Genomic DNA, 14,052 nt, shown 5'->3' on the forward strand with positions numbered 1-14,052 from the left:
TGATATCATTCTGAATCCAGCAGTGTGGATTCTTCCCCAGCATTAGAGCCATTCAAGACCCAGAATTCAGCAGTGTTGACCTTTCATTAACCCACGGAGGACATTTTTGTCAGCTGGTAGGGTGGACTACCAGTTATAATGGTTTAAAAAAGGGAATGGTTCAGAAAATGGAAATTGTTTCCATTATGTATCATTATGCTTCTAGGTATTGAAACCAAGGGCGACTGGGTGCAAACACTTTGACAAAGAAAGTAATCAGAGTTCAGATACAGAGAAAGGTCCATGTGAAGAGAACAGCTAAAAATAATCTAAGCAAAGATGACTCATCAAAGTTTACAAAAAAGCAGTTTTCAAATTTACATGCCTAATTATAAATACTAAGATTTGTATTTCTAGAAGCTCTGAATCAGAATTGGAAGGGACCTTAAAGAGTTATAGTTTGCAACTTCCCTCATTTTATAGTTGGGAAAACCCCAAACTCAGAGAAATTAATTGGTTTGCCCCAGATCTCACAATGGAATTAGTAGTAGGCCTTGCAGTAGAGTCTCGATCCTCTGGCTCCTAATGCCTGCTCTGTTTCATTATAGTCCTCTAATTTGTTGGGCTCCCAAGAGTGGCCAACGTCAATGCGCTTTTAGTCTATCTTCTTTTTGGAGTAGAAAATATTTGTAGGACACGTGGGTGGCTCAAATGGTTAAGCATCCGCCTTCAGCTCAGGTTATGATCTCTCGGTCCTAGGCTTGAGCCGCGAGTCAGTCTCCCAGCTCAATGGAGAGTCTAATTCTCCCTCTCCTTTTCTCTCTCCCCCCTGCTCATGGTCACTCTCTCTCTCTCTCTCTCTCTCCCTCTATCTATTGTAATGGAATAAATAAAATCCAAGAAAGGAAGGAAGGAAGGATGAATTTGCATGTCCCCCCTGAGCCTAAGGAACAGAAGTTCTTGAATCTTATCTAGAGCACCAAGAAGTTGGGGGCTTGGCCTCTTAGACCCAGGAGATCTGGCAGTTAAGCTTCTGGGTTCTCTGGCTGCTACCATCCTTGCTATCATTTGTGGTTGCTGGAACAAATCACTCCACAAGAAGCTGAGGGAAAACATTAGGCAGGTGTTTTTGGGGGCACCTAGGTGGCTCAGTCAATAAGCCTCTGCCTTTGGCTCAGGTCATGATCCCAGGATCTTGGGATCAAGCCCTGCATTGGGCTCTCCGCTCACTGGGGGAGCCTGCTTCTCCCGCTCCCTCTCCCTACCGCTCTGCCTACTTCGCTTTCTGTCAAATAAATAAATAAAAATCCTTAAAAAAAAAAAATGCAGGTTCTTTCTTACTTTTAAGTACATCAGGTACCAAAACAGGTGAATGCCTATGTTAGTTAGCCATATATTGAAAAACATTCAGATCATTAAGTGGTCTTGTTAAAGTATGTGTAGCTGGTAGTCTTGTGGTCTTTCTAGAAATATTACAGTTTTAAAGGAGAATGATAAACACATCTCTGGTATAATTTTAAAAGTAAAGTCAACATTTCAGGCAATGGAAAGAGATTTACATGTGCACTGAGTAAGTCACCCATGCCTGGGAAACACTCAACTCCCCTAGGCTATTCCTGCTTTTCATAATCACTTACCTTCCAACACTTGTTAACCAGGGAACTCCAAAACTTTTTTCTCAGTGCTCGACATTGGCACTTTCGAGGTGTGTTCTGCTCAAATAAGTAAGTCTCATTTGGAAATATGGGTTGTTTATAAATGGTGAACTTGTAAGTGCAGGTCTGCCTATATTTGCTAATTACATTAAAGAGAAAAAGTGAGAGAATAAAATGTTCCTGTTGCTTCTGCCTGGTCTGGAATTTCAAGGAAGTAAAGGCATAGTCTAGTTATCCAGAGTCATTGTTAAAAGTTCATGCCATCATCTTGACACTGAGCATTGGACTTTCTCTTTACAAGTTGCTCTTCACTTTACCAGTGCTGGTCTCAGAGCTCAAACTATTTCAAAACCATAACATTTCTTAGTGAGTGATTGATCTGTGTTACGTGTCCAGCCATCAGGGGGATCTTGGGATGTTGCTTGTATAAACTGTAATCCAATCTGATGCTGGGCATTTAGTTACAATCTTTTCATAGACCTATTGGCGATACTCTATCCTCCTGGATTTGGGAATAGGGCTTATCTGATACCTTTGGGGGGAAAAATCCATTCATTTTCTTTCTTCCCCACTTAAATAACTCAACACATCTGGTAACACTGTAGGATCATTGTCCTTCTAGTTCCTCTGCAGCTCATATTGCTACAATATTTCTTAAGTATTTGGTTACCTAAAGGGCAATGTGATTAAAAAAAAAAAAAAAAAGACTTTGTATAGGTCTTACAAATTAACCCATCTGCAGAGCTAGGGAAAAAAATGCCTTTAATCAGCAGAATTTCCCTATCAGCAGCCTTGTCTCTGTTAAACAGTATGAATGTAAATATAAATTTGGAGATAAATATCCATGTGTTAAAATTTGTTAAAAAAAGTTTTTCCACAAATTAATATAATTTGCCTCTAAGAAAATGTTTTTTAAATCTAGGTTACCTGAGATTAAAGTATCTTGTTGTTTGGGTCTGTCTCCTTTGGGTTAATAATATCTTCAATTACAAGAATGATAAAAGCTGAAACAAAATCCTTTAATTCAATCAGAACTGAGCTAAATTTTAGGAAGCAGAGAGTGGGAATCAGATACGGGAACTGCATAATATAGGAAGCTAAATATACAAGATATTAAGACTTCGTAAGAAGCGGTTGGGGCAGCTTTGAGGAAAATCTGTTTGAAATGGCTGCATTGAACATTAGAGTAAATACCACTATTTTATTCTCCTGAATTAAGATGGTTTATGCAAACAACTCTAAATTATACAGAGTTCCAAAGAGACTGCTTTCTGCTTGTTTTACATTCTGGAACAAGTTCAAAGCTTCTGATTTTGCTTGATTTTTTTTTAATAGCCTGAGCCTTGGAAATAATACAGGTTTGATGAATATGATTTCACTATCGCAGTTCTGTGAAAATTTTCAGTGTTTATGGTACATTTGACCCAGGGGCCCAACACCAAATATATCCACAGTGCATTTTAAGGACAACAGAATGAACATATTTGAAAGGTTAACCATTCTTTTGCTTTTGCTTTTCTTTCTGTATTAAGTGTGAAAATTAGCATTGTAATGGCTCCCAGAATGAAGATACTGAAAAAGAATCCACCTGACAGAAATAAACATACAGAAAATAAATCGTGTTAAGATTTCATTAGCTATCTAAAATTTAAGCTTAGGTTCAAAATGGCTATTACTGGATTTTCATGTATATTAGTTCAATGTTATGCTTGTAAGATCTTTTTTTTTTTTGAATTATGCCTGAAAAAAAAATTGGATCACCACTCTTAATATCCAGGTGGGCAGTGCCATTTGCCAGGATTTTTGTATATAACCCCATTTTTTCCATCAGGCACAAATACTGTCTTGCTACTAAGGCTCTTGAGGTAGAAACGGGGGCAAAAATTGTATAATTGTTTCTTTTAATGTTTTTTATTGTCTTTTAGGTTGTGGAACTTATAGCAAGTGCTCTTATGGACTTGGTACAAGGGGTATATCATGAAAATTCTACTTCAGCAAAGGTAAGGATTTGGTATTCATTATAAAATGTTAAGCTAAAAACCCTTGTGGCAAAACTAGAATTGATGAGTGAAAATGTCATTCTTGTTTTGTGTTTAAATTGTACATGACATTTTTTTTTAGATTAGTGTTTTGGCTACAAATTCATGGCCATACGCTTAGTACATAGCAGATTTAGCCAATTAAAACAACCTCTTATCCTCTGGCTGGATTCACAGTCTGTTCAATCTACAGCAGCCCAGTAGACTCCAGGACGCTGCTGGCTGGCAGGTAGCACCGTCACCAGGCAGGCTGGAGAAGCAGCTTGTGCTGAGGTGCCTGGGCCCAGCCTGTCCCTCAGAGGAAGGGGCCTTCCATGTCCCTGAAGAGGGGACATGGTGTGAAGAAGATGACTTTTGGGGGGCAAGATCCAGAATTTACTGCGTTATTAAATTCTCAGTGATAAGAGGTAGGATAGTTGTGCAGTTGAATCATTTTGATTAATTATATAGATCTAGAATTAAGGTTTTTTGACTCATTTAACAGGACATCTTATGGGTTAGGTTTTATTTCTTTAAAATGCAGTTATTTCATTTCAGTAGGATATTGAATGTGAAGCAATTGCCTCATTGACCACCACCATCATTTACCATGGTATATACTGTTACACAGGATTCCTATCTTAGTGTTTCATTATTCTAACTTCTTTAGCGTCTGTATTAGCAAGATTTCTCTCACTGCAGATTAGAGAAAATATGCACGTATGCACATCTTAGGGTTTTTGACATTTCCATTTGAAAAAAGAAAGACAGATTTTACTGGAAATGAAACATAGAGCATGAACAACTTGGCTAAGAAATGTAGACGTATAACCCAGGGACTCCGGATGGTTCGGAGAATGGTAAGTAAAATATGAAGAATTATACCTCGAACATCTGCTAACATTTGGTTCAAGGAACCATAGCTCCCAGTAGGCATATCTAGGTTCACCTAAGCAGCCTAGTGCTATGTGGGGGCCTGTCAGTATGTAGGACCACAGTGGGACCCCCTTTGCTGCATTTTTCAAAAACATAGCGTACTTCACTACCATTGCTGAGGGTACATAGCAGATTGTAAAAAGGAGGATTCTCGGTCTAGTTCCCTTGTAGGAAGTTGCCTTGTACATAGTATAATGAAGATGATGATAGCTGAGCACGTAACACTGTGGTAAGTCATTCATCTGTGTTTCTTCATTTAACCTTTACAGAAAGCCAGCTAGTGGACACTGCTGCTTCCCCATTTTACATATGTGAAAACTGAGGTTTAGAGAAGCTTAAATACTTGGCTCACAGTCGGACCACTTCTTAGCTGAGATTTGAACTCCAGAGCTCAGGCTCTTCACCTCTCATTTTTTGCCTCTTTACCTTAACGAAACCCCATTTGTTAGTGTCCTTCTGCCATACCTGAGATCTCATCATGTGGGATGACTATAGTGACCTCTTCTGGTGGTTGAGGCATTGGTCTCCCCTGGGATGGTTCCAAGATGTTGAACTTCGTTCCATGGAAGAGAGTAATAGTTACAGTTAAGTATCTTAATTATTTTTTATTAAAGATTTTATTTATTTATTTGACAGACAGAGATCACAAGTAGGCAGAGAGGCAGGCAGAGAGAGAGAGAGGGAGGAAGCAGGCTCCCCGCCGAGCAGAGAGCCCGATGTGGGGCTCAATCCCAGGACCCTAGGATCATGACCTGAGCCTAAGGCAGAGGCTTTAACCCACTGAGCCACCCAGGCGCCCCAAGTATCTTAATTTGTAAGCAAAAGTGCTGTTACTGGTTTTAGGGTTCTTGATTTATTATTTATTCACTCTTACTTTGTCCACTATAATTAGCCTAATTTGTTAATAATTTTGTGAACATTTGTTAAGTACTTCCTATATGTCAGGCAGACCTCATGGCAACAATGATAAATGCTTAGATAGTACTTTACGGTGTGCTTATGCTCTCTTTCTGTACATTCACCCATGGAAAGGATAACATGTGTCCGTGTGCCCATTTTACAGAGGAAAAACCTGAAATTCAGGGATGACGGATGGCAGGAAAGCAGTGTGTCTGGAAACTATTTGTTGATGCACATTTCACAGTGACATGATCTGAACCCAGGTTTTTTGACTCCCAAGTCCCACATATAATCTGTTTCTTCCTGGGAAAGAGAAAAGAGGAAGCAACAAAAGTCTTTGAAGGATCGTTGATCATGTGCTCACGGCCATTTAGCAAGCACTAATTGCTGACTTTGATTAGCTAGTTTTCTTCAAAAGACTGTGTAGCGATGCTTTGTTCATCTGCCCTCTTTCCCTGCCATCTTCTCAAACACAGTCCTTTCAAGCACTAGAGACCTTCTTTAAGCAATTACATTTCTGAATATAGCCAAACCATTTAAGGAGCCTTTTTGGTTTTGTGTGTGTGTGTGTGTGTCTTTAATATAACGGAAGCAGAGTGCATAGTTGAACCAAAGCTGTGGGAGAGCTTCTCGATGCCTCCATTTGTACCCCAGGTCCAATTTAGGTTAACCACATTTCCCTTACTAACCAGAAAAATTCTGGCTTTTATCCCCCTCCTCTTAAGTGTGCTGGCCATTGCAATGGCTGTTTGGAATTTGGGTTTTCGGACTTGGCCCAGGAATCACTTCAGAAGCAGAGAGCGCACTGCCCCACATGAAGTGCCTTCAAGGTTTTCATGTTCTGGCACGACTGGGAAGCAGCCACAAGTGGAGGTCATGTGGGAAGTGAGTGGCACAACCTCCGTAGCCGTGGGCCAATTCAGTACACAAAAGAATTGCTTTGTGATTGAAAATCAGCTGCAAACCATTTCATCTCCCTAGGGAGAAGAGAATACAATAGCAGTCTGTTTTCTATATGGCTACTTAATGCAGTGATGGAGAACCTGGGTAGTACAAAAATAGCTTTCTGTGGAGTCGTATCTCTGTGACCAGAGTAGATGCATTCAAAGCAAATGGAGGGGAATTACAGCAGAACGTTCAAAACCACCTTCTCCAGAAGGACTTTGCAATTTCCTAATCCTCCTTCAAACTATGGGAATTGGAGGTGACTTGTGTTAGTAATACTTGACAGATCATAGGCAAATTGTGATCTTGTAAACATTTGAAGTAATTCTAGAAATTCATCCTTTGTTGTAGCCATTGAAAAATAACATTTTTATTTTTCTGTTTGCTAGCGTGTGAGCCATTTTTTCCTTATAATGAAAATGAACCATGTGCTTTCTTCGGTGTTCATAATTTTCCTCTCTTTCTACCTGTTTTTGTTGTTGTTAGCTAATTGAGAAAAAGCAGATTAAATAGAAAAATTGCATTTTAAAAGCAATGGTTGTTTACCATCCCAGGAGTTCCTCAGTCAAGTTCTGCCTTGTACATTGTATTCATGTTACTCACTGTACACACTAAGTATTTTACATTTTAGCAAAATTGGTATTGAATCCACAGACCTTTGTATCTAAACTCTTTTTAACATAATTATCTTATACCTTGTTTCTAATTAGAAGAGTAACTGCATGTTTGTTCAATAAAAATTGGAAGCACAGAGAAAGGTCAAGGGGAAAATAAAAATTATTTTACATAAACCATTCCCCAGAAATGAATCATGATTACACTTAAGTGTATTTCCTTTAGATTTCATTCTGTATTTCTCTCATTTTAGAGTTATTCTGAAAAGCTTTTGTCCTGATTTATTTCTCAGGATTGGTTATTAAAAGTCTTCGAGGGCGCCTGGGTGGCTCAGTGGTTAAGCCGCTGCCTTCGGCTCAGGTCATGATCTCAGGGTCCTGGGATCGAGTCCCGCATCGGGCTCTCTGCTCAGCAGGGAGCCTGCTTCCTCCTCTCTCTCTCTCTCTGCCTGCCTCTCTGCCTACTTGTGATTTCTCTCTGTCAAATAAATAAATAAAATCTTAAAAAAAAAAAAAAAAGAGTTAAAAAAAAAAAAAGTCTTCGAAATTAGGGTGCCTGCGTGGCTCAGTAGGTTAAGTGTCAGCCTTCAGCTCAGGTCATGATCCCAGGGTCTGGGAATTGAGTCCCACATTGGCCTGCTCCCTCCCTCTCCCTCTGCCTGCCTCTCCCTCTGCTTGTGCTGTCTCTCTGACTAAGTCTTTAAAAACTAAAAATAAGGGGCGCCTGGGTGGCTCAGTGGGTTAAGCCGCTGCCTTCGGCTCAGGTCATGATCTCAGGGTCCTGCGATCGAGTCCCGCATGGGGCTCTCTGCTCAGCAGGGAGCCTGCTTCCCTCTCTCTCTCTGCCTGCTTCTCTGTCTACTTGTGATTTCTCTCTGTCAAATAAATAAACAAAATCTTAGAAAAAAAAAAAAAAACTAAAAATAAGGGGCGCCTGGGTGGCTCAGTGGGTTAAGCCGCTGCCTTTGGCTCAGGTCGTGATCTCAGGGTCCTGGGATCGAGCCCCACATCGGGCTCTCTGCTCAGCAGGGAGCCTTCTTCCTCCTCTCTCTGCTTGCCTCTCTGCCTGCTTGTGATCTCTCTCTATCAAATAAATAAATCTTTAAAAAATAAACTAAATATAAACTAAAAGTCTTTAAACTTAATTTTTTTAAAAAGATTTTGTTTATTTGGCAGAGAGAGGCATAGCGAGAGACAGAACACAAGCAGGGGGAGTGGGAGAGGGAAAAGCAGGCTTCCAGCCGAGCAGGGAGCCCGATGCGCGGCTTGATTCCAGGACCCTAGGACCAGGACCCAGGCCAAAGGTAGACGCTTAGTGACTATGCCACCCAGGTGCCCCTAAATTTTTTTTTTAAGATTTTATTTATTTATTTGACACACAGAGAGAGAGATCACAAGCAGGCAGAGAGGCAGACAGCAAGAGAAGGAAGCAGGCTCCCTGCTGAGCAGAGAGCCCAACGTGGGGCTCGATCCCAGGACCCTGAGGTCATGACCTGAGCCAAAGTCAGGGGCTAAACCCACTGAGCCACTTAGGCACCTCTTAATTTTAATGGCTATTTAATATTTCTCCCTACTACTATACTATAATTTAGTGAACAGTTCCACAATTTTTAGATACTTCCCCCATTTTCTTTTTTTTTTATGAATTTAAACAATACTGTAATGAACTTATTGTACATTGCTCTGCTCTATTTCACACTGTTTGCTAAAAAAAAAAAAACAAAACCTGAAAGTGAGATTTTTTTTTAATCAAAAGTAAGAATATTTTCAAAGTACTCCTATCCAGAAAAAGTTTGCTGTCCATAGAAAAGCCTGCTTATCAGGGGTGCCAGGGTGGCTCAATCAGTTAAGCATCTGACTTGATTTTAGCTCAGCTCATGATCCCAGGGTCGTGTGAAGGAACCCCGTGTCTGGCTTGTGCTCAGTGGGGGAGCCTGCTTCAGATTATCTTCCTCCATCTCCCTTTGCTCCCTGACCCCCGCAAAATAAAAAAAAAAAGGAAAACCTTCTTATAAGGTTGACACTTGGCTGGCATCTGGGTGCTTGGATTTTAGGAGGGTCTCTACCATTATCTAACTGTAAATGAGGCTCACTGTGCCCAAACTTTGTGCAAACATTGTGGTTTGTTTTGTTCTGTTTTGTTTTCAATATTCATTCATTCATCTATTTATTTATTTATTTAAGATTTTCTTTATTTACTTGACACAGAGGTAGAGAGCAAGAGGGAACACAAGCAGGGTGAATGGGAGAAGGAGAAGCAGGCTTACCGCTGGACAGAGAGGGCTCAATCCTGGGGCTCCAGGATCATGACTGAGCCAAAGGGAGACGCTTAACCACTGAGCCCCCAGGCACCCCCCTTGTGGTTTAATTTGAATACCTGCTTTCCTTCTGGGAGTCTGGAATTTTGATATATGCTAGACAGGGAGTGACCAACCCCTGCAGAAAAACCAGGCACTCAGTCTCCAATGAATTTCCCCAGTAGACAGCATTCCATATATGTTATCACATGCACTAATTCTTGGAGGAGTCACTCACATCCTGTGTGACTCCACTGACAGAGGATTCTTGGAAAGTTACACCCAGCTTCCTGTGGACTTCACCTCATGCACATTTTTCCCTTTCCTGGTTTTGCTTTGTATCCTTTTGCTGTAATCAACCATGAATTTGACTCTATGTTGAGTCCTATGAGTCCTCCTAACCTGTGAGGCGTCAAACCCTGGGGTGGTCTTAGAGCCCACTACACACTCTTTTTCTGATTCCTTATTTATATCCCACCCACTCCTATTCCTTCTTTGAGAATCAAATCAACTCATGTTGGTGTTGAAAGGGGGAACAGCACACCTGTTTCCCATCTTTAGGACTGCTCATGTTGGCTTGGCTCTAGTCTCAGGAAAGTGAGAGGGTTTTAAAGAGGATCCAGGTCTCTTGAACTGGTTTTAACCGAGTCACTAAAATTACAATGATCATTCTATTTTTTCCCAAACATATATTTTTAGTAGATTATTCTCTTAAGAGAAGGAGGAAAGGGGCACCTACATGGCACGGTCGGTTGAGCAGCCAACTCTTGGTTTCAGCTCAGGTCATGATCTCAAGGTTGTGAGATTGAGCCCCTGCATCGGGCTCCACACTCAGCATGGAGTCTGCTTGGGATTCTCTCTCTCCCTCTCCCTGTGCCCCTCCTGCTTGTGTTCTCTCTATCTCTTTTAGAAAAATAAATTTATTAAAAAAGAGAGAGAGAGAGAAGTAGGAAAGAAAACTCTCCATGTGGGCGCCTGGGTGGCTCAGTGGGTTAAGCCGCTGCCTTCGGCTCAGGTCATGATCCCAGGGACCTGGGATCGAGTCCCGCATCGGGCTCTCTGCTCGGCAGGGAGCCTGCTTCCTCCTCTCTCTCTGCCTGCCTCTCTGCCTACTTGTGATCTCTGTCTGTTAAATAAATAAATAAAATCTTAAAAAAAAAAAAAAAAAAAAAAAAAAAAGAAAACTCTCCATGTATTTTTTATGCTTATCTTCCTTTAATCCCTTAGCAGCTTTCAAGTAAAATATAAAAATAAGATAATTCAGTCCACCAGGAAGGTATAGAATAGCTCCTACCTGCAAAGCCCAATGCCATCTTCTAAAATACAGTAAAAAGATGAGTTTTGACCATTGAAAAACACAACAGGAGGAAGATGTGAACAAAAAGTCACTTTGAGGGGCGCCTGGGTGGCTCAGTGGGTTAAGCCGCTGCCTTCGGCTCAGGTCATGATCTCAGAGTCCTGGGATCGAGTCCCGCATCGGGCTCTCTGCTCAGCAGGGAGCCTGCTTCCCTCTCTCTCTCTCTCTCTGTCTGCCTCTCCATCTACTTGTGATTTCTCTGTCAAATAAATAAATAAATTAAAAAAAAAAAAGTCACTTTGATTGTGGAAACCAGAAAAGACATCAAGGAGAATGTGATCCATGAGGTGGACATTTAAGGATGGGAAGGATATCTGTTGATGGGGAAGGATGGCATTCCAGGCAGAGGAAACCACATGATCAAAAGTTGAGAGGCATATTTAAGATCAGAGTTTCATCCATATTAGAATAAAGGAGTCATAAGAATACTGGAAAGGTAGCTTTTGCCACATGCTTGAAGACTTGCAATGCCAGATTTAGAGCTAAATCCAGATTTAGTACTTGAGATAAGAGAGGGATTAAAGATTTTTAAACAAAAGAATTACATAATCAAATTAACCTTTGGGAAAACTAACTCATCAGTGGTCTTTATGATGATTTGCAGGAGATTAGAGGAAAACTAAAATAATAAGGGCTAGGGGTATTCTTCCTCCACTGTAACATAGTTGGCCCCTTTTTATATTCATATCTCTACACCAATATCATAATTTTCAGAAACGAGCCTCCCACCCAATCCAAAATAGCCACCCTACTTAATGCCTTTACCTTATTAATCACAGTTCTAACCATTTGATATCTTCCTTATGGTTTCTCCAACAAGTATATAAGCTTTATAGGAGGTGGGTTTTTGTTTACCATTGTATCCCCAATACCAAAACAGTACCGAACACATTAGTAGTAACCCAAAAATAGTTGTTAAATTAATGATACAGATTTATTGATGTACAATAAACTAAAAACAAAGTGCACAGTCTGATGTATTTTGATACATGTGTGCACCAGTGAAAATATCATCACAATCAAGATAATAAACATATCATTACTCCAAACAGGCTTGCTTATGGCTTGGTACAAAAGCAATAATCCCCAAAACTCATTAACTATTTTTTTAGCTGTAATGCAAATCCACTGAAGCATGGCTTCCATCTGAGCCCACACTGTTGCCCCTTCAGGACTTCGGACCAAGAGTAACCAACACAAATATGCTGATGCATCTGTTTCTTGTTGTACCATGAATAATAGTCTGTTGTCTTTGATCCAGGAGTCTTGTGTCTTCTGTTAGCCTCCCTAAAACAGGCTAACTCATTAGTTTGTATGTAAGGTAAAGCAAAATCTCAGACCCAACAGCTGATTGTCTCAACACAATATTGAACTACTGAGAATGGATATTCTTGCCCTGCTCCTTCTGATTTTAGGAGGAAGACATTAGTATTTCACCATTAAGTGTGATGTTAGCTGTAGGCTTTTGGTTTTGTTTATAGAGGCTCTTGATTAGTAAAGAAGTTCCCTTGTAGTCCTAATTTCCTGGGAGTTCTTATCAGGAATTAATGTTGATTTTGACAGTTTTTTGCCTACATCTATTGAGGGGATCATATTCTTTTGTTTTCGGTTGTCTCTTTTAATGTATTAATATGGTGAGTTAGTTGATTGATTACCCAATGTTAAACCAGCCTTGCATTCCTGGAGTAAACCTCATGTGATCCTGATGCGGTCTCCTTTTCCTATATTGTTGAATATGACGTGCTAAAATTTTGTTAATCTTTGCATCAGTAATAAATTGGGAAATATTTCCTCCTTTGCACTTATTGGGGAGGAGCAAAGAGAGAGAGACAAGCAGCCTCCATGCTGATTGTGGAGCCCTATGTGGGGCTCAATCCCATAACTGAGATCGTGACCTGAGTCAAAACCAACAGTCAGGCTCCAAACTGACTGAGCCACCCAGATGGCCAAATCCTTTTTGATTTTTTTTTTGAAAAATTTTTTTTTAGAATTAGTGTTATTTCTTCCTTTATTGTTTCATAGAATGCATTAGTGAAGCCATCAGACCTTCTTTGTGGGAGAGTTGGTGTGTTTGTTTGTTTTTAAATTACAAATTTAATGCTTTAAAAACTGTTGGACTATTTAGGGTTATGTGTTTCTTCTTGAGTGAACCTTGGTAGTTATGGAGAAACTGTTGATTGCACGTAAGTTGTCAGATTTATTAACATAAAGTTGGTGTTTTTTTAAGATTTTATTTATTTATTTGACAGAGAGAGATCACAGTAGGTAGAGAGGCAGGCACAGAGAGAGGGCAAAGCAGGCTCCCCACCAAGCAGAGAGCCTGATGCAGGGCTTGATCCCAGGACTCTGAGATCATGACCTGAGCCAAAGGCAGAGGCCTAATCCACTGAGCCACCCAGATGCCCGCATAAAGTTTTTAATAATATCCCCACATCATCTTTTTCATATATGGAGAATTTGTAGTGATGTCACTCCTCTCATTTCTGGTACTGTTAATTCCCTGCCCCAAGAGGCTTAATAATATTATTGATTTCGAAGAACCAGCTTTTGGTTTCACTGACTTTCTGTCTTTTACTCCTTTTTATACTCTTTCTTTTGATTACTTTAGTTTTATTTCCTCTTTTTTTTTTTAAGTTTTTTAAACTGAAATCATTTATTTGAGACCTGTCTTCTTTCTCCCCACCCTTTTTTAATTTAGATTATTTATTTATTTATTAGACAGAGAGAGAGAGCACAAGCAGGCAGAGCAGCAGGCAGAGGGAAAGGGAGAAGCAGGCTCCCTGCTGAACAGAGAGCCCAATGTGAGGCTCAATCCTGGGACCCTGTGATTATGACCAAAGCTGAAGGCAGAGGCCTAACCGACTAAACCACCCAGGTGTCCCAAGACCTGTTTTCTTTTCTATTGTGACATTCAAGCAATAAATTTCTCTCTGAGTGCTACTTTAGTAACATCCCACAAATTTTCATTATGTTGTTTTTAAATTTTCATTCAGTTCAAACTATTTACTAATTTCTCTTTTTGACTTTTTTTTTTTTTTTTTTGACTCTTATATTATTTGAAACCTTGTTATTTAGTTTCTGAAGTGTTTGGAGATTTTTCCAGATGTCTTTCTGTTATTGATTTATAATACCATTGTGGTTAGGGAACATATTTTATATGGTTTAAATTGGGTTTTTTTTAAGTTTTGTGTTTTTTTTAAGATTTTATTTATTTATTTGACAGAGATCCCAAGTAGGCAGAGAGGCAGGCAGAGAAAGAGAGGAAGAGAAGCAGGCCTCCTGCTGAACAGAGAGCCCGATGCAGGGCTTGATCCCAGGACCCTGGGATCATGACCTGAGCCGAAAGCAGAG

General features: G+C 40.1%; 1 protein-coding gene across 3 annotated transcripts in view; it reads left to right on the plus strand.

Moving 5' to 3' along the window:
• The window catches only part of PDSS2 (decaprenyl diphosphate synthase subunit 2), a 259,683-nt gene that overhangs the window by 177,616 nt on the left and 68,015 nt on the right, over nt 1–14,052 (plus strand). For all 3 annotated transcript variants that reach the window (XM_059176957.1, XM_059176958.1, XM_059176956.1), the window contains exon 4: nt 3,560–3,634. In XM_059176957.1, coding sequence (XP_059032940.1) covers nt 3,560–3,634 — 75 coding nt within the window. The remainder of the gene's footprint in view (nt 1–3,559; nt 3,635–14,052) is intronic.

The sequence above is a fragment of the Mustela lutreola genome, chromosome 6 (assembly GCF_030435805.1).
Source record: "Mustela lutreola isolate mMusLut2 chromosome 6, mMusLut2.pri, whole genome shotgun sequence".
Lineage (NCBI taxonomy): Eukaryota > Metazoa > Chordata > Mammalia > Carnivora > Mustelidae > Mustela > Mustela lutreola.